The 25,890-nt window shown below is 37.7% G+C and overlaps 1 protein-coding gene across 1 annotated transcript; it reads right to left on the bottom strand.

Moving 5' to 3' along the window:
- Window positions 1-7,502, bottom strand: LOC127132569 (squamosa promoter-binding-like protein 1). The gene is made up of 10 exons (XM_051061523.1): window positions 6,494-7,502; window positions 6,176-6,357; window positions 4,111-4,694; window positions 3,240-3,314; window positions 3,044-3,151; window positions 2,825-2,942; window positions 2,334-2,475; window positions 2,052-2,196; window positions 790-1,422; window positions 1-703 (listed from the first exon to the last, which is right to left on the bottom strand). The coding sequence occupies exons 1-10, from the start codon at window positions 7,078-7,080 to the stop codon at window positions 260-262; spliced, it is 3,018 nt and encodes a 1,005-aa protein (XP_050917480.1). The 5' UTR covers window positions 7,081-7,502; the 3' UTR covers window positions 1-259.
- Window positions 7,503-25,890: the final 18,388 nt, after the last annotated feature.

Below are 25,890 nucleotides of genomic sequence, written 5' to 3'. Positions count from 1 at the left end.
GAAGCCGCATAAAATAACCTCATTATGAAAAGAGAAGGCTGCACTGCAGCATACAAGTATTATGCTATTGTACAAGGATTTTGACAAATGGAGTTTGACAAGTCAATACAAGCAAATCCACACATGCAGTTTCACAAGGAAGCATATCAATGATAAATACGTAAATAACATTACACATTTAGCCATTTAAGGAAATCGTCCTACAAGTCTCTATTATTACATTGTCTGTTAAACTTACCTTATTGTAGGTTAACAGCTCTCAGCTTGTTCCAAACTCCAACGATTCCCACCTGAAAGGTCGGAATATGTACAGAACTTCGGGCGAGCTTTTGAAGAGAAGAGCTACGCAGACACAGACTGCTGCTATGGCAACCATTGACAGCATTGCAGGTCTGTATATGAAAGACTTCCCTACAGAAGTTCTACATGACAACTTACGGTCACAAAGTTTGCAGTGCTTTTGGATACTTTTAACTTCAGCATTTCCAATCTCAAAGCTAGTGGACGATTCATCTTTCTTCTTGTTTGTATCGAGCCTTGCCGGTTTGCTAGGAATATCAACCACGACGTGAGCCCCTCCTTGTCTCTTGTTGATTTTCTTTTGCACCAAGTGAATGTAAGTGTAATGACCACGTAAACGTGCATAATCCTCAGGTGTTGACCCTGTGCTGTCACGAGCACTTTTCCATGCTTCAATTCCCACCTGAATTAAAAGGCCCAAGTTATCTTCAAATACTAGACCACTAACCTTAACACAATACTCATGGTTTAAGATAGAAGAGTTCTTACCATGCAGGGATCATTAGTCAAAGCATCCAGAACATCCTCAGAACCATCTTTCCCGGCTGCTATATGAAGTGGTGTCAAACCAGCAGGACCGACAACATCAGGTCTAAACAAGAATTGTCGATTCTCTCCATTAACCAGCGTCTTGTCTTCAGGTCCTATTTTATCTGAAATATTTTGAGGAACAAATCTCAAAAGAAGCTCCACCAATTGTCTGCTATTTCTCCTCACAGATCTGTGAAGGAGACCCAACTCTGAGAGTGCAACATACAAGGATGTGTGGTCTCCTGTACTCACTGTTCCATCAAGGAGGAGGTTTAATAGTTTTTTAACTACGGCACACCAATCGTGGTCCACAGAGAACTCCACGAGCCACTTGAATCGATCTAATGGAAACAGATCTGGACTAGACTTCAGGTGAACCGTCCTAGATTTTATTTGGCTTCTGTGGAGAAGCCAGCCCATTTCATGAATGAAATCCATGGCTTGATTTTTTGCTTGAATTTTCCCTGCCCCTTCAGCATCTGGATAAGTATCACTTTCCAGTAAAGGCTCGAGCACGCAGATTTCAGAGCAAACATCCTCCTCCACAACTATGAAAGGGAAAAAACTGCTGCTCAAACCCTGGTCCTCAATCTGGAATATTCAAGAAAATTATAAAATAAAAAGCTCATATACATAACGTTGATGCAGACATGGTAATCTTAAGTTAAGAATACAACAATTTGTAAGGATGTATATAAATGGCAATAAGAATCAGATGACAATTTATAATTATGGACTGGGACAGTGAATAAGTGCTGACCAATATTTTATCATTTCAGACTATACTTAAATATCATAATATAGGTAAAATACAGTATCAATATCAAAGAATAGATATCCAAGTCATGACTCCATATAGTGTCATAATATCATTCTCAACCACCCCAACATACTATTCCTACTTCTTCAACTACTAATGTGTACGCAGCAACAACTTCACCAAATTTGATCCGTTTACTAATACTATCAGTCCTAATACCAAATTTGATCCGTATACTTCATGCATAAAATCTGCTCTTTAGTCAGTATTATAAGAATTATTAATAGTAAACAATTTATAGGTTATAATTACTCTTTTTTGCTACAAAAATGTTTAGGCGGAGGGCACTTTCCCTTTTCCAAGGACAATTTCCTTTTTCCAAGGACAGGGAACTTTACAAGCCTCGGTGTCCGCTTATCATAATAATTTAAATATAATTTGAAATAGCAAGAAATAGCACCTCAATAAATCCTCGTCCATTCATCGCAGGGACAGAACATGAAAATTGGACGCACTGAAGCTCATCAAGATCCTTGGAGCATTGATCCATAGACTCATGAGTATCTTCACAGACCAAATAATTCCCTTCTAAAGCACACAATAACCTGAAATAATAAGAACAAGATTCATATGCAATAGCGAAATATACACACCCACGCATGTATATTCAAGAGACTTTCAAAATCTGCATCTAACTTTTAACATGCTATGTTATTGCAATTCACAGGGCAACAACTAATACCTAGAGGCAGGGCGAATCAGGTTGACACCCTTCACAGAAAATTGAGCTGTCTTTGATGCTGGTACGGCAATTGGACTAACACTCAAAATCTTACCATAATTGTTACTCCTGAAAGGTAGGGATGTATCAATGACAACCTGGCCTGCAGCAGAAAAGTGTTGCAGTTAGACACCTAGTCAGAAAAAAGTACTACTTACTGATTTGACATGTGCACAAGGTATAATAACAATGACAACAACGTGGACATCAGAAGTCCAGTAACGATAGATTGGATTCAGTAAAAGTCCGTAAAATCAAGTTAATATGCGGAAGTGGCTTGAATTAGATGTTAATACAAGTACTCAACGTAGATGATTTAACCTTTAAACAATTAATGTAAATTTATTTGAGAAAAATAATGGTTGATGGACTTGATTGAACACTGCAACTAAATTCCAACTCCTGTTTTCTAGACAGATGGCAAAAACAACAATAGAAACATAGCAAGAGACCATTGAAAATGAAGGCCATCTGATTCTGCACCCTGATGTGAATCCATCCAGTTCTCCAAAATTCATCATCTGAGACATCCTGAAGCCTATTTAAACTGGAAGTCAGATCAAAGCAAAGCTGTAAAAGAACAAATAAGCCTTGTAAGGTCAAAAGTGTCCCCTGAAAGCAGAAATAACCACACACAGACCAGCTAGTAGTTTTAGAAGGACATTGCTTACCTCCTCCCACACAGCCTCAGTCTGACGCAGGTAAATAGTCAAAACAATACAACCAGGCCGTATATAGCCTTCAATATCAGTTGGACTGTTGGATAACCAGTCAAGAATCTGGAGTCCAAAACCTTAGAATGATTAAATTTCAAAGAAAAAATAATAGTAACAGTTATTCTTAGATGCTTTGAAAAGTTTAACGCACCTGTGCTCTGAGTACAAGAGGAAAATCGCTCGGTTCTTTACCAAAGAGTTTAAAAACAATTCGATCCGTGCGATTCTAAATGGTGGAAACCAACATATTAGCTGTTGAATAATGACAATCTCAGGATAGTATAAATTTAACATATATAAGGGTGTCATTCAAGCAAGCGTTAGGAGCTAGAACCAGAATGCAATTTCATGCATGCAAACAAGGCAATAAATAAGTAATTACCATAAAAAAAATCAGAAAACTTAAAAAGAAGGCACAGTTTATTTCTGACACCTAAGGAAAGTCCAGCATGGTCTTTCTCAGCATAACTTTTGGGGAATCAGCATCATATGTCATCCTCGAGTCAGATGAATGATTTCATCAGAATCACAGCCATTAATAGGCCTGCTATTTAAACCAGGATTGGTAAAGGATGACCAAAATACTCATACCCAAGGCTTTTTCCTCGGTAAAATATATAATGGGCTGTTCAGTTAGTCACAGTTCTCACCTCTCCCTCATCCCCTCATACTGAAAAGCTTGTCTATATCAAGAGGAAGCAGAAACAAATGAATTTCATTCTCCTCCCTTCTCTGACCTCTTGTCAGATATTCCTAAAATGCTGTGCACCCATCAGAATATCAGATATTCTTGGGCAATATTATTTTTTGGATTCTAGTCATGAAGAAGCAGTTCAGTTTCATCCCATCAACCTCAGCATGACAAATTAAGATAGCAAAAAAACTTCTAAGAACAACCACCAAAAACATTTGTAGTTTCTGAAAGTTACCCACAATTTCTACAGAAAGTCATAAAATCCCAATCATGGGGGAGAAGTACGAGTCTAAGGAGAATCCAGAATAATGCTGCAATAGATATATACCTGAACTTCGCCAGTGGAACTAGAAGGGGACTGGGCAGATGCAGAATCTGAGTTTCCACTTTGAGGTGGACTTGACTGATGCGAATCCTGTTGCATCCATGGATAATCAAGAGAGCTAGTAACAAGATTTGCAGCGACGGGCAACCTTTCTATGTCCTCTATGCCATCGTCTGAGTCAATATAGATGTCATTCAGATCAAAATCATTCATCTTGGGCTGTCCAGCGGTACTGTCTCTGGCTTCTGAGTAAGCTGGAGGGCTATTTGAAACACCAGGCTTTGCAGAAGATGTGGTTTGTTGATCAAAAACCGTAGCATCATGTGCGTGCATCACTCGATGCTGAATTTCACTAATAGAAACTGTTTGATTCTGTCTTGTGACAGTTGGAGAACCTTGAGAACCATCAGTAAATAAAGTAGAAACCACCTCAGATTTCCCAAATAAAGACCCTTCTTTCAACTGATTTTCAGGTTCCCGTAAAAGGTTAGACAAGTTCCTTCCCCCTTGTTCACCATTCTGATTAGCAAGACTCCTTAAAAGATGAGTAAGCAGATCCTGATCAGTGGTCTGATTTGACCTTTCAGCTATAATTCATAAAAAAATGTCATTATTCATCCTTCTATTACCAATGACATAGGCTCATAGCAGAAATACCAATTGGAGAAACAGATAAGAGAAGATTAAGAGGAAACAAAATAAATATGCATGAAAGTCTAAAATTTTGGGAGTCGCTTTTTACTCTTTAAGACTTCTATGTCTGAAATATGAATTTTTATTCTGCATCCATAATCTTCTATTATGGTGCAGGTTAGTCCAAACAAAGACTGACAACAATGCTCTCAATTATTAGTGTTTCAATTCGTAAAAACCATGCCCAGGATCACTACCTTTTTAAATTGAAATTTATCTTTATGTTAAAACAATGTCTCCTCTGTGTAATTACTTCTCCAGTATAGCTGTCAATCATATGGGACTAAGGCATATTTGGACAAGTCATCTCATCCGAGTCATTTTCAAACCAGTTGACCAATCAGTCATTTTAAAGCAATTTGTTTTATTATTATTTATTTGGATACTGCCAAAACTAAAGAATATCTTATTCCATACTTTGTCCCCCAAGGTACTAACAGATACTTCTGAACGGAAACTAGTTGTGTACTCATGCAATAAGCTCAAATCTAATTAAGCAATGTCCACTAGCACCAAAAAAACCTATTCGGTTTTTATATTGTGGCTAACTCATCTGTACAAAACCGGCTTGAAAATGAGGGGTGAGCCAAGAAACTATTATTTTTCTTCGATATTCTTAAATTTTAGATCTCCCTCTTGAAAATGAAAACTGAAAGTCCCTAAATCTCAACCAAACTGGCAATTTTACAGTCCTTAAAGCCTAAGATTGAATCGGATTTGGATCCTCTCCTTTTCCCCCTCGTGTTAGGAAAGAGATAGACACAAAAAATTTTGATAAACCTTATACACAAAAACAAAATTGAGTAAATAATTGCTTGTCTCTATCTCTCTCCTAACATGAGGAAGAAAAGGAGAGGATCCAAATCCGATTGAATACCCGGAAGCGATGATGGAAGGTCAAGCCCCCTACAGTTCTCATTCCCATGTTGTAACCCATCTGATCCATTATCTTACATAGAAACTGAGAGACATACTTAGTCCAATTCTTCGTCATGAAGTGCAATAGAAACTTGAGGAAATATATGTTAGCCAGGGAGTTACAGTTGATTCTGTGTGAAAAATCCAGACCAACAACTGGACTTACATGTCTATTTCGGGCTACAAAGGTCAAAGTATGAAACCTCTCCTTGTAATAAATATGTCTTCCCGTATATCCTCGACAAGATATATTTTTAGTTAACCAAATTTGAAATGAACAAACTACCTTCCTGCAGCTATTAACATAGCTGTCAATTCGTCTAGTAAAAAAGTAGTTTAAAACAGTACAAAGCCTCTCATCATTTCAAACAAGAGAAACAAGCATCAAACATCATCATATATGAATACGAAGCCAACTAGGCCCTGCTTACAGAGATTAGACTAAAGAGATACTTACGCTGCATATTTGAAAGTATCTTCAATAAACTTATCAACAAATAACTACTGGTCTGATCATCGTTCGGTGAGCTTCCATTAGGAACAGCATCCTGATTTGTTTTCCTCCTCCTTTTATTATGGCCTGCCAAACGCCTTCGACAGCTTCTCTTTCCTTCATCAAACTCTTGAAGCAAGTGAAACCTGTTGACAGAATGAAAAAATACCATGAATCTAGATCCAATCTAAACCTTCAAAACTGCTAAAAAAAACACTTTTTTCCAGCTATTCGCTATCTGGTAAACTAAGAACGGATACACTGCAAATAAAAAGAGCTAACCTACTACATTGTTGGCAGAACCGCTGCATCGTGTTTCCAACAAGAGCCTTACTGGCCTTCGAATGTATCTCACAAACTTTATGCCGCCTGTGATAATCTTTAGCATTGTTGAGATCTGCACGACAATCCTCCACCTGACAAAATGCTCTACTGGAGCTACCTCCACCAGCTACTCTACTTTTCTTCCCAGCGTTCCCTTCCCATGTAGCAATTTGAGCATGACCACCGCCGCCACCACCAAGGTTTAAGCTAAGACCACCACCTTCCTTATTCAAACTCAGTTCATCCTCCACTACAATAACCCTCCTCTTCCTCTCCCCTTCCTTGTTCCCTTGAGAAATCACAAGATCTAACTGTTCAGAACAAGAAGATGAACTATTTGAATTAGAGAAACCACCACCACCACCACCAACACCAACAGGAAGAGGCAAAAATTGTCTCTGCTCCGGCACAGGACTCAACCTACTAGCTATGAAAAGATCACCATCCCATTTCCAATTATTGATATCCCACTCTGGTCTTTTCCCCATAGCCCTCAAATCAGAACCACTACCATTACCATTACCGTACAATTGAAAAGCTTCCATAATCAGACAATTGAGAAAGAAATAGAAATAATTTCAAAAAGCAACAACAGTAGAAAACGAATTAGTCATACTCTGTTCTTGTTCCCCATAGATCAAGTTCAGTACACCGATTACACGTGGTTAAAATTGAGTAAAATTAACATAGCTAAATAGGTATAAGTCAACTAGAGAAAATAGAGTAAAAGTATAGTTGAAGATTGATGAAGAAGAAGAACCTTGTGAAGAGTGGATCGAGTGAAATTGGGAAAGTGCGGGAAGTAGGGTTGGGTGGAAGAGGAAAATGATGTGTGATGGAGATGGATGGGAGAAGATGAATGAATGAATGTGAATTCTTTGCGTGACAAAGAAAAGGGCAATGGTGGTAATGGAAGATATAGTACAATGATGTGATATTCTATGTTATGCTGTACGCACAAAATTATACTAGTACTAATCAACAATGAAAACTCGTTAAATCGTCTCATAAAATCATTTTTAGAAAATAAATGGAACTTATTTAAAAATAAATTGTTTACCGATAAACCATTCTTATATACCATTAGATGTATTTATCGATAAACCATTCTTATAAACATTTTCTTGACTAAAGTTTGTACCCATACAAGATCAGCAGTGGTTTGAACATGACTTCTATATTTTGTAATTTTGTTTTTGTGCTAGACCTGATAATCACATGTTGTTTTTTGGACGACCAAGAAATGAGATTATTCCCAAAATAGATAGGAGCTCCTGAGGTACTCCTTTTGTCATCATGATCAGCAGTCCAATCAGCATTACAATAGACGATACTCCTTCTTTCATCATGATCAGCAGCTCAATCAGCATCGCAATAGACATGAAGTGAGGGAGGAATAGTAGGAAACAGAGGAGAAATCAATAAACCATGACCCATGGTACCTTTAAGATACCTAAGAATTCTCTTGATTGTCACCCAATGAGTTTCCAAAAGATGAGACATAAAGTGGCAGACTTTATTGACAAAATATTCAATATCAGGCCTGGTGAGAGTTGCATATTGTAGTGCACCAATCACTGACCTATGCAGAGAAGGATCAGAGACAACTACAAACCCAATTTTGGTTAACTTGCAAGTGGACTGCATGGGTGTCTGGACAGGACATGCCTCTAACATGTTGGTTTTCAACAATAGATCTTTGGTGTATTTGGACTGCGTGAGCAAGAGAGAATCCTAGGCAACCTTCTTTACTTCAATGTCCGAGAAATAATCAAGGTCACCAAGTTGCTTAAGTGAAAAAAATACATTTAACTTGGAGATGACAGATTGAATGAGGGAAGGAAAATCTCATGTGGTAATGATATCGTCCACATATATAAGCATGTAGATAGTGTGGCCTTCAGAAAAATAGGTAAACAAGGAGGAATCACACTTGCTGCGTTTGAATTTGAGCTGGACAATAGTGGTTTGTAGACTGTCAAACCATTGTCTAGGTGCCTATTTTAGGCCATAAAGAGCCTTATTAAGTTTGCAAACTAAGGATGTATTTTCACTCTCAAAGCATTTTGGTTGTTCCATATAAACTTCTTCATGAAGCAAGCCATTGAGAAAGGCATTGTTCACATCTAATTGTTGAATGAGCCACTTGTGTGTGATGGCAATAGAAAGAATGAGTCTGATTGTAATAGGTTTAACCACATGGGAAAAAGTCTTAGTAAAGTCTAACTCACACCTTTAATGAAACCCTTTAGCCATTAGCCTAGCCTTGTATCTATTGATTGTGTCATCAGGATTCTCCTTAACTCTAAAGACCCACTTGCAACCAATTGCATTTCTCTGAGGAGACAAGGGAACAATGGTCCATTTATTATTTTTAATGAGGGCATTGTATTCCTCCTACATGGTTGTTTTCGAATTAACATCTGCCAAAGCAGATTTAACAGTCTTAGGTTCAGTGGTAACCAAGAGAATTATGGGTTGAACAAAGCCAAAATTGGCCCTAGTTTACATCTGATGAGAGTTGTTATGCTAAGGAACAGGGAACATTTTAGGAGGAATGACATGAGTTGAAAGGGAAGCATTAGAGGTAGTAGATGAGATAGATTGTGATACAGAGGAGGAGGTCTCAGAGTTATTGGATTGAACTGTGGCAGAATCATTGGGTGAAGAGGGAAACATTAAAGGAGTATTCTGAGTAGATTGATTTTGTGACTGAAGGGCTGTGTTTGGAGAATTAGGATTAGGAGCAGAAGTAGTGAAACTTCTTGAACTAGAAGGACATGATGAAGGGTTAGACAATGGAGAAGAGGAATATTTAGGTATCATGGAGAGAGGTGGGTGGGACACACTTTTGGAACGAGAAACAGAAGTGTTTGTTAGACGGTGTGGCTAGTGATCGAGAGGGGGGGTGAATAGATCACCTCTTTTAAAATAAACGGATTTAAAATTTTATCAGAGTTATTGAAACTTAGCGGAAAATTTCAGTCCCGAATCGACTTCCGTCTATTCTGAACCGCTACTAGAAAACTGGACACGCGAATTTATTGCTGGATTTGAATTAGAATGACAGAAATTATTAACACTAGAATCTTATCAAATTGAATGCACTTATCACTAAATTCTAATTCCAATGAATAAAACTCAGCTAACAGTTTTGTCAAACAATTGGTGTGTATGTGATCAATGATGAACAACAGTGAACTTTAGTTAAAGAAGTTTTCTTGCCACTATTGTATCGCAAAAAGTACAGCCACAACACACTAACTGAAATTGCGAAACTGTTGAAAACGTAAAGAGAGATAAGGAAAGAATACGATACGCAGAGATTTGGTAAGGAAGTTCCCCACGTTGTCCTCGCGTGTGGGTACGTCTCCCTCTCAATTTCAAATGAAATTGAGAACTGTGATTATCAATAATGCCGAATTCGTTGATACAAGGTTACAATACAAAGACAGAATTCTAAATCCCAAGAACTTCTTCTTGTATGAAACCTCCACTTGATCTGAGCTCGATCAAGATTTCCTGCAAGAAATTGCAAACAATTCACCGGTTCCACAACCTGTTTGCGAAATCACCCGATTTCCAAACGCAACGCTGCGGCTGAATCTGTTCTGCAAACGTGACTAACAAACCCGCAAGAATACTCCAGTTCTTGAAGGACAAACCAGTTGGTTTTTCCTCGAAACCCCCTTCAATCTTCAACTCAGCTAGATCCTCGATCGTTCCACTAAACACCTCAGCTAGACCCTTGATCGTACCACTGAACGTTATCTCGTTGATCCTTTAATCCAAAGAACAAGAATGATTGTGTGTTGATGTTCTTGAAGAAAAGAGATTGAGAAGATGAAGAAGATGAAGAAGATGAAGAAGATGAAGTCTCTTTCAGGTTTCTATCTGCTCCAAAAAATTGCTGCTACACACTCCTTTGATCTTGTGTTCAACTGTTTTTCTCTTCTGAATTCGTGTGTTTGCACTACTGTCATAATACTTCTTATATATGAAAAACATAAGCTGTTAGTAGATAAAACAGACTTATGTATTGGTACATGAAGTTATGCATCGATACATACTGTAGGGTTGATGAATTTTAGAGAATTTATGTAAGCATGGATCGACACAAGGCTCATATGTATCGATACATAGAGCATTTTTAACTAACATGGATCGACGCAAGGCTCGTATGGATCGATCCATAGAGCATTTTGCCTGTCCATGTATCGATACATGACTCGTATGGATCGATACATACTGAAGCAAACGAGTTTTGTGGTTTACAACATATTTTATGGATCGATGCATAAGATTATGTATTGATACATACTGACACAAAATAGTTTTTATGAGTTCTTTTAAGAGATGTATCAATGTGGATCTTTATGTATAGACATGAAACAATAGTATGGGATAAAAACACAAATGAATCATGTAAAATAATGCACAGCCAACAATTGGATGATGATCACACAATTTGCTATCATTCAAAACTTATTCAAAGTAAAGAATTTGCTCACAAACTCCCCCTTTTTGATGATGGCAAATTTTTGGCAAGATGTGTGATACTCCCCCTGAGTTTGTGTATATCTGTCAACATATATGCATTTCTCCCCCTTTGTCAATATCAAAAAGAAGAAGAAACAGGTTTATCAAGGCAACATGTTGTAGCAGGACATGGCAAAAAATGATAAAGAAGCTAACAATCACAAAGAAGGAAGCTTAAAAGTAAAGAATCACTCACAAAGAATGACAAATAAGGGCAATATCACCGGAAGTAAGCAGAAGAAAAAAATTTAACTAGTAAAACGTGTTTAAGAATTACATAAGCTAAACCATATATTGTGCAACAATTAAAAAAAAACTTAAGCAGCATGAAATGAAATGCAGTGAAATGAAATGATGATGGTTTAATGTGGATTGTAGCCACCACAGGACTCCTCATCATCTCTATCAATGTAGGAGTTCAACCACATCATTGAGATGCAGATGAATAGCATCATGTTTATCAAAGATATGGGGTTTCATAACTAACCTTGTCTTGAAGGAATCCTCAAACTCAGTAGCAATTGCAGGATGAAGCAAGTCTAAGGCATTTGGAGGAATGTCTGGTAGCTGCTGAGAAGTACCAACCGGTTCCTTTCCTTTTCCTTTTCCCTTTGCTCTAGCTGGAATGGTTCGTGGAGGCATGATGATGAAAGGTTGAGGGAAAGTGGAATGAATTTAGGGTTTTAGAGAGAGTGATGATGAGGAAAATTAGGGTTAGCCGCTGGTTTTGGGAGGTATGGGGACTGCTGATATGAAGTCTTGAGATAGGATGTGATAAGAGTGGCTGATGTGTCGATCCATGAGAGAGAAAAAATGCATTTAATCCAAATAGCAGTCAGTATGTGTCGATGCATATGGCCATGGATTGATCCATATCATGCATTTTTGTTTTTAAAGGGTCTATGTATCGATACAAGCTACAGATGGATCGATACATCCTGAACCAGTTTTGACAAATTTGAAATGCAGAAGATATGAATCGATGCATACATGTTTGGATCGATACATACTGATGCCAAACCAGATTTTAATGAATTTTTATGCAGTATGGATATGCATTATGAAGTATGTCATGATAGTTATGCCCAAGTATGATTCATAAATCAGATTTTTAATGTTCAAACAATATATGCAAAGAAATTTACATCAATGAGAGTAAGAACTTTTGTTCTAACATACACAATCACATAGTTGTAAAAGAATTATAGAAAGGAGTGATATTACCTCTGCTGACGTAATCTTGTGATGTATAAATGACATCTAAAACAAATCTCATCAACCAAGGTGAGGCATAATATAAATACGAACAAACATGCTTAAGACATCAATTGAGAAAGATCTAAGATCCCTAATTCACGACGAATGTTGAAGAACGATTCCGTTGCCAAAGGTTTAGTGAATATATCAGCAAGCTGATTTTTGGAATCAACATGCTCAAATACAACGTCTTCTTTTTCAACATGGTCGCGAAGAAAGTGATGTCTAATCTCTATGTGTTTAGTGCGTGAGTGTAAAACAGGGTTTTTAGTAAGGTTTATGGCACTAGTGTTGTCACATTTTATTGGAATACGTTTGAGTTGAATGTTAAAGTCTTGCAGTTGTTGCTTTAGCCACAAAATCTGAGCGCAACAACTACCGGCTGCAACGTATTCAGCCTCTGCAGTTGACAAAGCCACAGATACCTGCTTTTTGCTATGCCAACTTACCAAGGAGTTTGAAAACAGGTGACATGTACCACTCGTACTTTTCCTATCTGATTTGCAGCCAGCAAAATTAGAATCGGAGTAACCTACTAAGCTACAATCACTTCCTTTGGAATACCAAAGCCCATATTTAGGTGTTCCATGAAGATATCTAAATATGCGCTTAACAGCTTTAAGGTGTGATTCCTTAGGATTTGATTGATATCGTGCACACATACAAACACTAAACATGATGTCAGGTCTAGAAGCAGAAAGATACAGAAGAGATCCAATCATACCTCTGAATTTTTTGACATCGACACACTTACCATGCTCATCCTTATCTAGATTTCCGTTGGTAGGCATAGGGGTGTCAATTGGTTTTGAGTCATTCATTCCAAAGCGCTTGAGTAGTTCTCTGCAGTATTTTGTTTGACATACTGTTGTACCCTCATCGAGTTGCTTTATCTGCAGTCCTAGGAAGTAATTCAGCTCCCCCATGAGACTCATCTCAAATTCACCCTGCATAACCTTATAAAATTCTTCGACCAAGTGTATGTTAGTTGAACCAAAAATTATATCGTCTACATAAACTTGAACTAAAAGGATGTGCTTTCCCTTATGTTTAATAAAGAGAGTATTATCCATTTTACCTCTTGAATATCCATGATCAATTAGAAATTTGCTAAGCCTTTCATACCAAACCCGAGGGGCTTGTTTAAGACCATACAAAGCTCGTTTTAATTTGTAAACATAATCTGGATTTTTAGCATTCTCAAAACCAGGAGGTTGTGAGACATATACCTCTTCATTTATGACACCATTTAGGAAAGCACTCTTTACGTCCATTTGGTAAAGCTTAAAATTGTTAGAACACGCATAGGCAAGCAAGAGACGTATAGCTTCAAGGAGAGCAACGGGAGCATAAGTTTCCTCATAGTCTATGCCCTCCTCTTGATTATACCTTTGTGCTACTAAACGTGCCTTGTTCCTAGTTATCACTCCGTTTTCATCAAGCTTATTTCTAAAAACCCATTTAGTGCCTATTATATGATGATCTCGCGGACGAGGGACAAGTTCCCAAACGTCATTTCTTTTAAATTGGTTAAGCTCTTCTTGCATGGCCATTAGCCAAAATTCATCAATCAAGGCCTCTTTGGCATTTTTAGGTTCTACTTGGGAAACAAAAGCGAAGTGAGAACAAAAATTACTTATCTTAGAACGAGTCATTACTCCCTTTGAAATATCTCCCAAGATGTTGTCGATAGGATGGTCTTTTGAAGATTTCCAAGCTGGTGGAAGGTCATTCACTTCAGCTGTCCTTTCTTCCTCATCTTCTTCATGACTAGTATCTTCCTCCTTCTCATGGGCAGCTGTTCTGGACTGATCAGTTTCCGCAACAGCTTCCTTGAGTATGTCTTCTGTAGATACACCTGCGTCATCAAAAGAAATACCTTTTCCGACACTTTTCGGATAAGACTCATCAAAAGAAACATGGACAGATTCTTCAACAGTAAGTAAACGCTTATTATACACTCTATATGCTTTACTTGATTGTGCGTATCCCAGAAAGATACCTTCATCCGCTTTCGCATCAAACTTCCCAATATTTTCCTTACCATTATTCAAAACAAAACATTTACAACCGAACACGTGAAGATGTGACAAGTTTGGCTTTCTTCCTTTTAAAAGCTCATAAGGGGTTTTATTTAAAATAGGACGGATTAAGATCCTGTTTAAAACATAACAAGTTGTGCTAACTGCATCAGCCCAAAAGTATTTTGGTAGTCCACCCTCATTCAGCATTGTTCTTGTCAACTCCTCTAAAACACGATTTTTACGCTCCACAACGCTATTTTGTTGTGGAGTTCGAGGAGCTGAAAAGTTATGCTCAATACCATACTTGTCACAGTACTTATCAAAGTGATAGTTTTGAAATTCACCACCATGATCGCTACGAATTGTAACTATTTTGGAATTCATTTTGTTTTGGGACAGATTTGCAAAATTCTTAAAAGCAGAAAAAGTTTCATCTTTGCTATGAAGGAAGATAGTCCAAGTAAATCTAGAATAGTCGTCAACAATTACAAAACCATAATAATTTCCACCTAAGCTCTTTGTCCTAGAAGGTCCAAAGAGATCCATATGGAGAAGCTCAAGGGGTCGTGAAGTTGAAATTACATTTTTAGATTTGAAAGAGACCCTTGTTTGTTTTCCCATTTGGCACGCGTCACATAGGTGGTCTTTTGAAAATTTTATTTTTGGAAGACCGACCACTAGATCCTTAGATACAACCTTATTAAGCAAATTGAAATTAACATGCGCTAAACGTCTATACCAAAGCCAAGAATCATCATTCAAGGTAACTAGACATTTAGTAGTTGTTAAAGATACATCAAAAAGATCAAGCATATAGATATTGTTTACTCTTACACCCTTAAACACAACGTTCTGTTCAGCATGTTCAATTATGCAGCAAGTTTTTGTGAAAGAAACTTTATAGCCCTTGTCACACAATTGACTTATGCTTAACAAATTGTGTTTAAGTCCCTCTACTAGATGGACATTAGAAATAGTAGTGGTAGAGGGATTACCTACACTACCTTTGCCGAGTATAGCTCCTTTGTTATTGTCTCCATAAGTAACATATCCCTTCTTCTTTGCCTTGAAGTCTATGAAAAGCGATATGTCACCGGTCATGTGCCTTGAGCAACCGCTGTCAAGAAACCATCTTCTATCTACGGAAGCAAGGCACTCATCCTACAATATCAAAAGAGAGAAGTTGGTACCCAATTTTCATTGGGTCCAAGTGGGTAAGTGCTAACATGGTTGCCTTTTGGCTTCCATTGATAAATACCTTTAGGAACAAGAAATCTCCTAAACTTGCATTTCTCAATGGTATGGCCAGCACGACAACAATAATGACATAAACCATGATGATGTGTTTGTTTATTCTTGTTCATTAAATCCTTTGGAATAAAAGAGTATTTTGCATATGGTGGATTGAATGACTTCTTAAACAACCTAGAGTCAACGGCATAAGTAACCTTAGGTTGTAACGCTTTTTCTAATTTGACCTTGAGAGTGTTTACCTCTTTTTGCCAAATATGACAAGCGTCACAATACCTAACTTTACTACATCCATCAATGTCAATATCTTTTGAATTTCCTACAATACTAGCTTTTAACGATTCTAAATCATTTTCAGCTTTGTATACTTTACCTTCCAGAAATGAAAAAATTTATTTATCAGAAGATAATCTTTTAAAAGCATCTACAGCTTCGTTATGCAGTTTTTCAAAAGCTATTTTCAGTTCAGAAAAAGACATAGAAGAGAAATTATTATAATAGGCTTGTTTTACCTTTTTGTCATTGATTTTCTTCTTGTGGTAGGACAGATTTTTGGTGTGAGCCATAAGGCACAGATTTGCGGTTTCATCACTATCACTTGAGCTTTGTGTGCTTGATGAATCACTATCACTTTCCCATGCAATGTAAGCTCTTCTTTGTTTGTTGTACCCTTTTCGTGAAGCTTTTCTTTGATCCTTATATTTCATAGGACAGTCTGTTTTATAATGTCCAGATTTACCACAATTAAAACAAGATCCTCTTCCTCTATTCTTCTTATTCTCTTCCTGTTTCGAATCTGTAGATTGTCTTCGAAACTTCATGAGGTTTTTGTCGGAATGCTTGACTCCATTCTTTCGAATGAATCTATTATATCTCCTTACAAACAGTCCCATTTCCTCATCATCCGAATCTTTGTCACTACTAGAATCATTGTCACTTTGCTCTTTTCGTGAGGACTTAGAGCTAGAGGCCACAAGAGCTATTGGCTTCTTCTCTCCCTCTTTGTCTCTTTTCTTCTCCTTTTCCTTCTTACTTTTGTTCTCATATTTTTCAAGACTTTCCAATGCTTGTTGATGTTCTTCCAGCTTTCCAAACAGAGTTGTAATCGTAAGTGTCGTTAGATCGTTGGCTTCCTTAATAGCTGTTACTTTAGGTTGCCATTCCCTGCTAAGACATCTTAGAATTTTATTAGTAGCTATTTCATTGGAAACAGGTTTTCCAAGTGCATTCAACCTATTTGTGAGATGAGTAAATCTCTTTTGCATGTCGGAGATAGATTCTCCTTGTTTCATGCGAAAGAGCTCGAACTCTTGATTGAGTGTGTTAATGCGGGACTGTTTTACTTCAGTAGTACCCTCATGGGCAACTTCTAAAGCATCCCACATTTCTTTAGCTGTCGTGCAATGGGATACTCGATAATACTCATCAACACCAAGTGCTGAAATTAGCATATTTCGAGCTCTCCAATCACACGACCACTTTTTCTCATCTTTCTCATTCCAATCAGCTTCTGGTTTAGGAACTATGGCGCCAACCGCATTTGTCATAGTAATTTGAAAAGGACCATTTTCAATGGCAGCCCATACTAGCCTATCAACAGAATTTATATGAACTCGCATGCAGTCTTTCCAGTAGCCGTAATTTTCACCGTTGAAAATAGACGCTCTATTATACGCCCCCTTTGGTTCAGAATCCATACTATTACAGGCAGCCACAGAGCACCAGCGAACCGGCGCTCTGATACCACTTGTTAGACGGTGTGGCTAGTGATCGAGAGGGGGGGGGGGGTGAATAGATCACCTCTTTTAAAATAAACGGATTTAAAATTTTATCAGAGTTATTGAAACTTAGCGGAAAATTTCAGTCCCGAATCGACTTCCGTCTATTCTGAACCGCTACTAGAAAACCGAACACGCGAATTTATTGCTGGATTTGAATTAGAATGACAGAAATTATTAACACTAGAATCTTATCAAATTGAATGCACTTATCACTAAATCCTAATTCCAATGAATAAAACTCAGCTAACAGTTTTGTCAAACAATTGGTGTATATGTGATCAATGATGAACAACAGTGGACTTTAGTTAAAGAAGTTTTCTTGCCACTATTGTATCGCAAAAAGTACAGCCACAACATACTAACTGAAATTGCAAAACTGTTGAAAACGTAAAGAGAGATAAGGAAAGAATACGATACGCAGAGATTTGGTAAGGAAGTTCCCCACGTCGTCCTCGCGTGTGGGTACGTCTCCCTCTCAATTTCAAATGAAATTGAGAACTGTGATTATCAATAATGCCGAATTCGTTGATACAAGGTTACAATACAAAGACAGAATTCTAAATCCCAAGAACTTCTTCTTGTATGAAACCTCCACTTGATCTGAGCTCGATCAAGATTTTCCTGCAAGAAATTGCAAACAATTCACCAGTTCCACGACCTGTTTGCGAAATCACCCGATTTCCAAACGCAACGCTGCGGCTGAATCTGTTCTGCAAACGTGACTAACAAACCCGCAAGAACACTCCAGTTCTTGAAGGACAAACCAGTTGGTTTTTCCTCGAAACCCCCTTCAATCTTCAACTCAGCTAGATCCTCGATCGTTCCACTGAACACCTCAGCTAGATCCTTGATCGTACCACTGAACGTTATCTCGTTGATCCTTTAATCCAAAGAACAAGAATGATTGTGTGTTGATGTTCTTGAAGAAAAGAGATTGAGAAGATGAAGAAGATGAAGTCTCTTTCAGGTTTCTATCTGCTCCAAAAAATTGTTGCTACACACTCCTTTGATCTTGTGTTCAACTGTTTTTCTCTTCTGAATTCGTGTGTTTGCACTGCTGTCATAATACTTCTTATATATGAAAAACATAAGCTGTTAGTAGATAAAACAGACTTATGTATTGGTACATGAAGTTATGCATCGATACATACTGTAGGGTTGATGAATTTTAGAGAATTTATGTAAGCATGGATCGGCACAAGGCTCGTATGTATCGATACATAGAGCATTTTTAACTAACATGGATCGACGCAAGGCTCGTATGGATCGATCCATAGAGCATTTTTCCTGTCCATGTATCGATACATGACTCGTATGGATCGATACATACTGAAGCAAACGAATTTTGTGGTTTACAACATATTTTATGGATCGATGCATAAGATTATGTATTGATACATACTGACACAAAATAGTTTTTATGAGTTCTTTTAAGAGATGTATCAATGTGGATCTTTATGTATAGACATGAAACAATAGTATGGGATAAAAACACAAATGAATCATGTAAAATAATGCACAGCCAACAATTGGATGATGATCACACAATTTGCTATCATTCAAAACTTATTCAAAGTAAAGAATTTGCTCACAGTGTTAGGGGTGAGAAATAATTCAAGATAGGGGAACTTGAATTCATTGAAAAGAACATCTTTAGAGATGTATAGTCTGCCATTAGAGGCTAGACATCTATAGCCTTCGGAGGAAGTAGAATAGCCAAGAGACACACACCCCTAAGACCTAAAGTCCAATTTATGACTACTATAATGCCTGAGAAGAGGGAAACAAGCACAACCAAAAACCCTTAGGAAGTTGTAGTCATGTTGTGTATGAAACGGAAGGAAATAAGGAATTTGAAAGCTAATAGATGAAAAGGGAAGCTTATTGATGAGATATATAGAAGTAGAAAAGGCATAGTCCTAATAGGTAAGAGGGAAAGATGATTGACTGAGTAGAGTAAGTCCCATGTCTGCTATATGCCTATGTTTTCTCTCCACCACACCATTTTGATGATGATGTGTATGGACAAATAACTCTATGGATGATGGCATAATATTTAAGGTTTTGAGAAAAGGGTCGAAACTCACCACCCCAATCAGATTGGATGGCCTTAATTGGACATCCAAGTTGGAGTTCAACCAAACTCTTGAATTGTTGAAAGGTATATAGAGCTTCAGCCTTGGTTTTGAGAAAGTAAATCCAAGTGAACTTGGAATATGCATCCACAAAATACATATAATATTTGAAACCTGAGGTGGAAGGGGGAGGGGAAGGTCCCCATAAATCACTAAACACAAGTTCAAGAGGTGTAATGTATGTGGCATGTGAATCAGGTGAGTGTAATATATGTGCTTTACCCATACAATGTGCTAAACAGAAAGAATAGAAGCCTTTATTTGAGAAGGAAACATTACAGACTTGCATAACAAGTTTCAAGACATGAGAGTCAGGGTGACCTAACCTTAGATGCCACTTATTAAATATACTAGAGTTTAAATAAAGTACATTCACGCTAGAAGCACTTTGTTTATTCAGAACTAGGTTAGGTGAAGGGGAAGACAATGTAGCGGTAAATTCATGACCATTAAGTTATGGATAAACTTAACGTCAATAAAACCAGAGTCGCCACCGCGCTTTTATTGTTTCCAAGGGAAAAGGGAAAAGTACAAACAAAACCCAAAGATAAGAAGTTTTCAAATCAAAACTAATAAAATGCCAGAGATTACAGGTAAGGGGGTTGGTTACACAGAGGGAAGGTGTTAGCACCCAAAGTGTCTTAGGTACTCCTAGGGAGCCCTTTCTTGTGTGCATATGTGTTTTGGTATAAAATGATGTTTGCAATAAATAGAGTGGAGGGATGAGAAAATAATTCATTAATTATATTTTTGTGTTTGACGAGACCTTCAGACTTGTGCCTACGTACCAACATAAAATGAGGGATCAAAACCTCGTAGTTCGTGGTAATAATTTCAAAGCAAATACATTGCTTTTAACAAAAATTTAAGTTTAACAAAGGCACAAAAGGCCTAGAAAGGTTTTAATGAGTGTTAGTTCTTTTTGTCTTTTGAAATTTTAAGTCAAGTATAGTTAAGTTCATTTACAAGTTTGATTAAGAAAAGAGTTTAAAAATGCAATGGCATAAGATCAAAGTTTCTAATTTGCAATATGGTCTAAGTTTATAAAAACAAAAGCAAAGAATTTTTTAAAAGGAGGGAGAGATTTGAAATTAAAGAAGTGGGGAAGAGATGAAGAGACTAATCCTAAGCAAAAATTAAAAGTTAAGAGTTGAAAAGGTCCGACCAATGGGTTGTAATCCAATAGACAAGAATGTCATATAGAAACCCAAATTTCCCTTGGACTTTAGAATCAAGCAATATCAATACACAAATAGTAAGAGCAAGGCATCAAATAAAGATGGCCACATCCAAACTTAGCAACTTCATGATCTTCTTCATATTTCTATGTATCAGATAAACTCAAAGATATGCACTAAGCACAGGTTCAAAGTAACAGCTTCAATCAGACCACGTAGCAGATGAACTTAAATGGGATCACAATACTTGCTTCAAATGAAGTTTCAATTCACAAGCACTTGGTTTCATGAAAGTTGGCATTGGCCAAGTCCTTTTGCATAGGGAGTGTTGCCTAGTTCTAAGTCCAATGTCTTAGAGCAAATCCAACAGTCCACATAAAATGTCTTTTAGGGTTTTTGTTGTTATTATGTACATTAAGGTCAAAAGACCACAAACACAAACAAGTATATACAACCAAAATATAATCACAAGATAAAGCTCAAATGAGAAAAGTGAACATGACATTAAAGTAAACAAGTTAAATGGTATGAATAATGACAAATGAATAAAGACTTAAAAACTAAAGTGCATAAAAATAAATGACTTGAAATTAAATGTTAGTTGTTAGTTGATTAGAAGTTAGTATTGCTTTTCCTTTTGTTTTGTTTAAGTCATTTTTTGGAGAACACTCAACCCACTGTCATACGGTGAACTGGACTTTTTTGTGGTTTTAATCGCAATGTCGCGGTTAGCAAGAGTCGCCACCGACTTTTCTTTTATCCAATAAGGAAAGGTGGAAAAGAACAGGAAAAACCTTAATTTAGATTTTGGGTTCGGGAGGTACATTATACAAAGGGAAGGTGTTAGCGCCCTTTGTATCCATGGTTATCCATGGGCTCTTAATTGCTCGATCACTTATATTATTTTTGTCTAAAAAAAAGTGTTTGTGAATTGTTTAGAAAAATTGTTTTGAAAAGAGAATTTAACTTTGTAATGATTCTTGTATGAATGTATACAAAGTGATTATCTCGTTTAGTTTTGAAAATTGTTTAGAAAAATATAACTCGGTAATGATTCTAGTATGAATGTATACCAAGTGGTGATTTTCTGAAGGTATTTTGAAAGGTGTGAGGTGTGAAAAAATGTTTTAGGTTGTGAGCCAGCAATTAAGAGTTATACCGACCCAAGGTCTTTATGAGTATTTCCTATCCTTATGAGGGTAAAACTGTCCTTATTATTGAGAAATAAGTAGTTTTATCCTTTGGATGTAAAAGGGTCATCGTAGGGTCATCGATTGGTCATTGAAGGCAACAGTTACGAGGATACCTTAGCATTCGAAGGGACTATCATCTTTTAACCGTAGGCAACATCGGAGGGTCATCGAGGGACAAAGTTGTATATTCGAAGGCAACATCCGAGGGACTATAATTTATTTTATGATGATTTAACCGAAGGGTCTTTGCTAAGGGTATCCCCACGTTCGCGGGACATGACCGTAATATCGTAATCGTAAGGCAACAAAGAGAGGTCCAAGATCACTTATTCAAAGGCAAAGTTTTACAATTAATTATATAATTAGGATGAAACTCCACATTAAAATTATTAAAAATAATATATTAAAAAAATTAATACATTAGAAATTAATACATTAAAAATTAATTTAGGGTGAAACTCCACAAGGGTATCCCACAAATAAAGTGGAATACCTAGCCAATAACCTTTTCCTGGGATATGTGAACCTTTACGAAACTCAAAAAAAGAAACATGTCAGAACACCAAATCAGGGTGCAATCGAAGATTACACCGGAGAAATATCACAACAATAAATAGGATAGGATGAATAATGCATGGCTATGATAAAAACATAAAAAAAAAACAGACTAGAAGAATCAGGTACTGTCTCGTTCGCCTCTGCCTCGCCTAGCGAAGGCCACGGATTTTGAATTTGAAAACAGCCCCATGTTAGGAACTTTGAATTTTATGGCATTTTATCACAGGAATAACATGGTCAAACATTCAGGGTATTCAGGCATATTTAGATTCCCATACGAAAGCAAATTATATATCAACATTTAATCATGATACATTATATATGTAGATATGGCCAATTGAAAGTATAAACAATAGAGATACGCAAACCTGTTTGCCAATTCAAGGTTGAAGGGATTGACCACTTGTAGTATCGGAATAAGTTAGGCAGCAGGAATTGGACGGCGATGGCTTCGGTGCAGATGGGCTGCCTTCAGGGTTTCTTTACTCTAAATTCTCCGGGTAGGCAGGGTTCCTATGCCAAAGTTTCTATCCGTCCTTCTCTGTTCTCTCTCTTTCTTTTTCCTCAAGGTTTTGTTCCAAGGAAACCTCAGAGTGTTTTGCTTCTCTTCCTTCTTTCTCCAGTGAATCTCCCAGTGTAAACTCCAAGTCTCAACTCCAAGTGTGAAGCTTCAGTATTTATAGACTAATTTCATGGGTAATGGGCTTGGAATGAGGGAGACACAAGTCCAAAATAATTTGTTATATTTTATTTATTTATTTTAATTATTTAATTAATTAATTAATTAATTAATTAATTAATTAATATATATTTTTTTTTTTTTGGGAAAAATGATGGGTAATTTTTGGGGTATGACAGCTGCCCCTGTTCAATATTCTTGAACCGAGAGAGTTAGGATGGCGTGTATGCCATTCGTGGTCTGGAGGTGGAAGATTATTGAACACTAGAATGCCCCAAAAATTTGCACTTGAGAATCGACAGTTGGTCTTGATGGAGATGGGCTTAAAGATGCCATCCGGGAGGTTTGATGACGAAAGCTTCAGATCGAGCCGTACATTAGGCCAATTTGAAGACATGGGTGCCACACTGGGTCGTACATTAGACCGAATAATGAGTCATCCATTAGGCTGCCGACTTCGCTGGGGAGTCGGAGTGTGTCATATGCTGTTGGAGATAAAGGATCAGAATGGACCATGCGCTAGATCGTATCTGAGTTGCAGAATGAGCCGTACGTTAGGCTGAATCTGATGACGAAAGGGGTAGTCGTATGTTAGACTACACTTCAGAAATGTACCGTATGTTAGGTAGTATTTGATGATGAAAGGGGTAGTCGTACGTTAGACTACACTTCAGAAATGTACCGTATGTTAGGTAGCATCTGAGGGGATGGACATCCGAACGGGTCGTACGTTAGACCGTCGCAGAATGAGTCGTCTGTTAGGCCGCATCTGATGATGAAAGCGGTAGTCGTACGTCAGACTACACTTCAGAAATGTACCGTACGTTAGGTAGCATCTGAGGGTTGTAAGATCCAAACGGGTCGTACGTTAGACCGCGTTGGAGTTGCTGGAGTTCAGAATGGATCGTACGCTAGATCGTATCTGAGTTGCAGAATGAGCCGTACGTTAGGCTGTATCCGAAGAAGAAAGTAGTCGTACGCTAGACTACACCCCTGAACGTACCGTACGCTAGGCAGTATCCGAGGATTTGAAGGTCCAAATGGGTCGTACGTTAGACCGCATTGGAGTTGCTGAAGAAGTCATATGTTGGGCTGAATCAGAATGAACCGTACGTTAGGCTGTATCTGATAACCTGTATATGTTGTACTTGCAATAAATGTCTGGGATGGGCTTAGAGATGCCATCGTTAGGAGGATATCGAAGTGTTGTCAGAATGAATGTTCCCATGAACTGTATTTGAAATATGTATCTGAATCTTGAATGTGATTGATAAAGGTGTCTGTCTGAATGAACCTTTTATTTTGACTATATCAGGAGGATAAATAACCTGCAAAGAAAAGTTAGCTTCATGCTATGTCATGATGTATGAGATGTTTCGTGTTATGCTAAAATAAATGCGAATGTTGTATGCATGCGTATGCTGTGAAATGATGTAATGAATGAGTTATGCGTATGAGAAGTTCTGCTTGGGGACTCTACTGGGGAAAATAAATCCCCATCTACTGATTGGAGATATTTGTAACGATGACCCTTTCTCGGCAGGGGGTTCTTGATTCTGTCTGATGGTAGAAATATTCCACAGATCTTGGCTGAGGATGGATGAGATGATCAATCTGTCTGATGATGCCGACCTCTGTTGGGGAGTAACTGGCTGTGCCGGGGAATACTGCTAATTTCTTCTGAGGAATAACAGACTTGCTGGGGGAGTAGAATTGGTAGCGGATTTATTGGAAGCATGGTTAGACCTTCTCCTCGATCCTGAAGTCGGGTAGTAATTGCTATTGCTATTCTATGCATGTATTTTGGTAAACATTTATCATATTCAAATGCACATATTAATTCAAATTAAATCAATGGACATTTACGCAAACAAAACAGAAAAAGTAAAACAAAAGCATCTTTTTTGAAATGAATCGCATTGATTTTGAAAGGAGGCCTATGAACAGGCAATTTGTGTACAAGGAGACAGAAATCCTAGTAAGAGGAAATTGTCGAAAACAAAGAGAAAGCTATGTGGAAGAAGTCCTATTGATTTTAAGCCTACTACTGTCATTATGTCTTCGAGCATCTCATCCCTTGCTGTCGGATAGAAGTGATTGGCTTGGTCAGTCCTTCGAACTTGGATGAAAGTTGACTGAGAACGGGACATAGTCATACGCTTTAATCCCTAATTTTTGCCTGGACCGCCTTTTCAGGTTTTCAGTCCACCAGGATACCCTTTTTTGCCCAAGCCGCCTTTTCAGGTTTTCGACTTGCCGGGTGTACATTTTTTTTATATATCCCTAATTTTTGCCCGAACCCTTTTGGTTCGCCGGGATGCCCTTACTTTTGCCTAGATACGTCGATCTAGCGGGTCTCTTTCATGCGTAGTATTTTTTAACTATGTCCGCGTTCACGGGATGTGGGAAATCTTCACCATCCATTGTAGCGAGTATCATGGCTCCACCTGAGAATACCTTCTTAACTACAAATGGCCCTTCGTATGTGGGAGTCCATTTGCCTCTGGGATCAGTTTGTGGTAGGATGATGCGTTTGATTACCAAGTCGCCAATTTGATACACTTGTCTCTTGACCTTTTTGTTGAATGCCCTGGTCATGCGCTTCTGATATATCTGCCCGTGACATACAGCCGCAAGTCTCTTCTCATCAATCAAATGTATCTGATCGAGTCGAGTCTGAATCCATTCGTCCTTGTCTAAGCCCGCCTCTTTCATGATCCTTAGAGAGGGAATCTAGACCTCTACTGGTAAAACGGCTTC

Source organism: Lathyrus oleraceus, chromosome 3, assembly GCF_024323335.1.
Source record: "Lathyrus oleraceus cultivar Zhongwan6 chromosome 3, CAAS_Psat_ZW6_1.0, whole genome shotgun sequence".
Lineage (NCBI taxonomy): Eukaryota > Viridiplantae > Streptophyta > Magnoliopsida > Fabales > Fabaceae > Lathyrus > Lathyrus oleraceus.
Note: the sequence above shows the minus strand (reverse complement) of the source record. Positions and strands in the feature narration are given on the sequence as shown.

Bases quoted from the DNA above. Each gene is read 5' to 3' on its own strand.
- LOC127132569 (XM_051061523.1), bottom strand. From the start codon at position 7,080: ATGGAAGCTTTTCAATTGTACGGTAATGGTAATGGTAGTGGTTCTGAT. The intron at 3,152-3,239 runs GTGCGTTAAACT...TTTGGACTCCAG, and splicing joins CTCTTGTACTCAGAGCACAG to ATTCTTGACTGGTTATCCAA. The intron at 2,197-2,333 runs GTATTAGTTGTT...TTATTATTTCAG, and splicing joins CTGATTCGCCCTGCCTCTAG to GTTATTGTGTGCTTTAGAAG.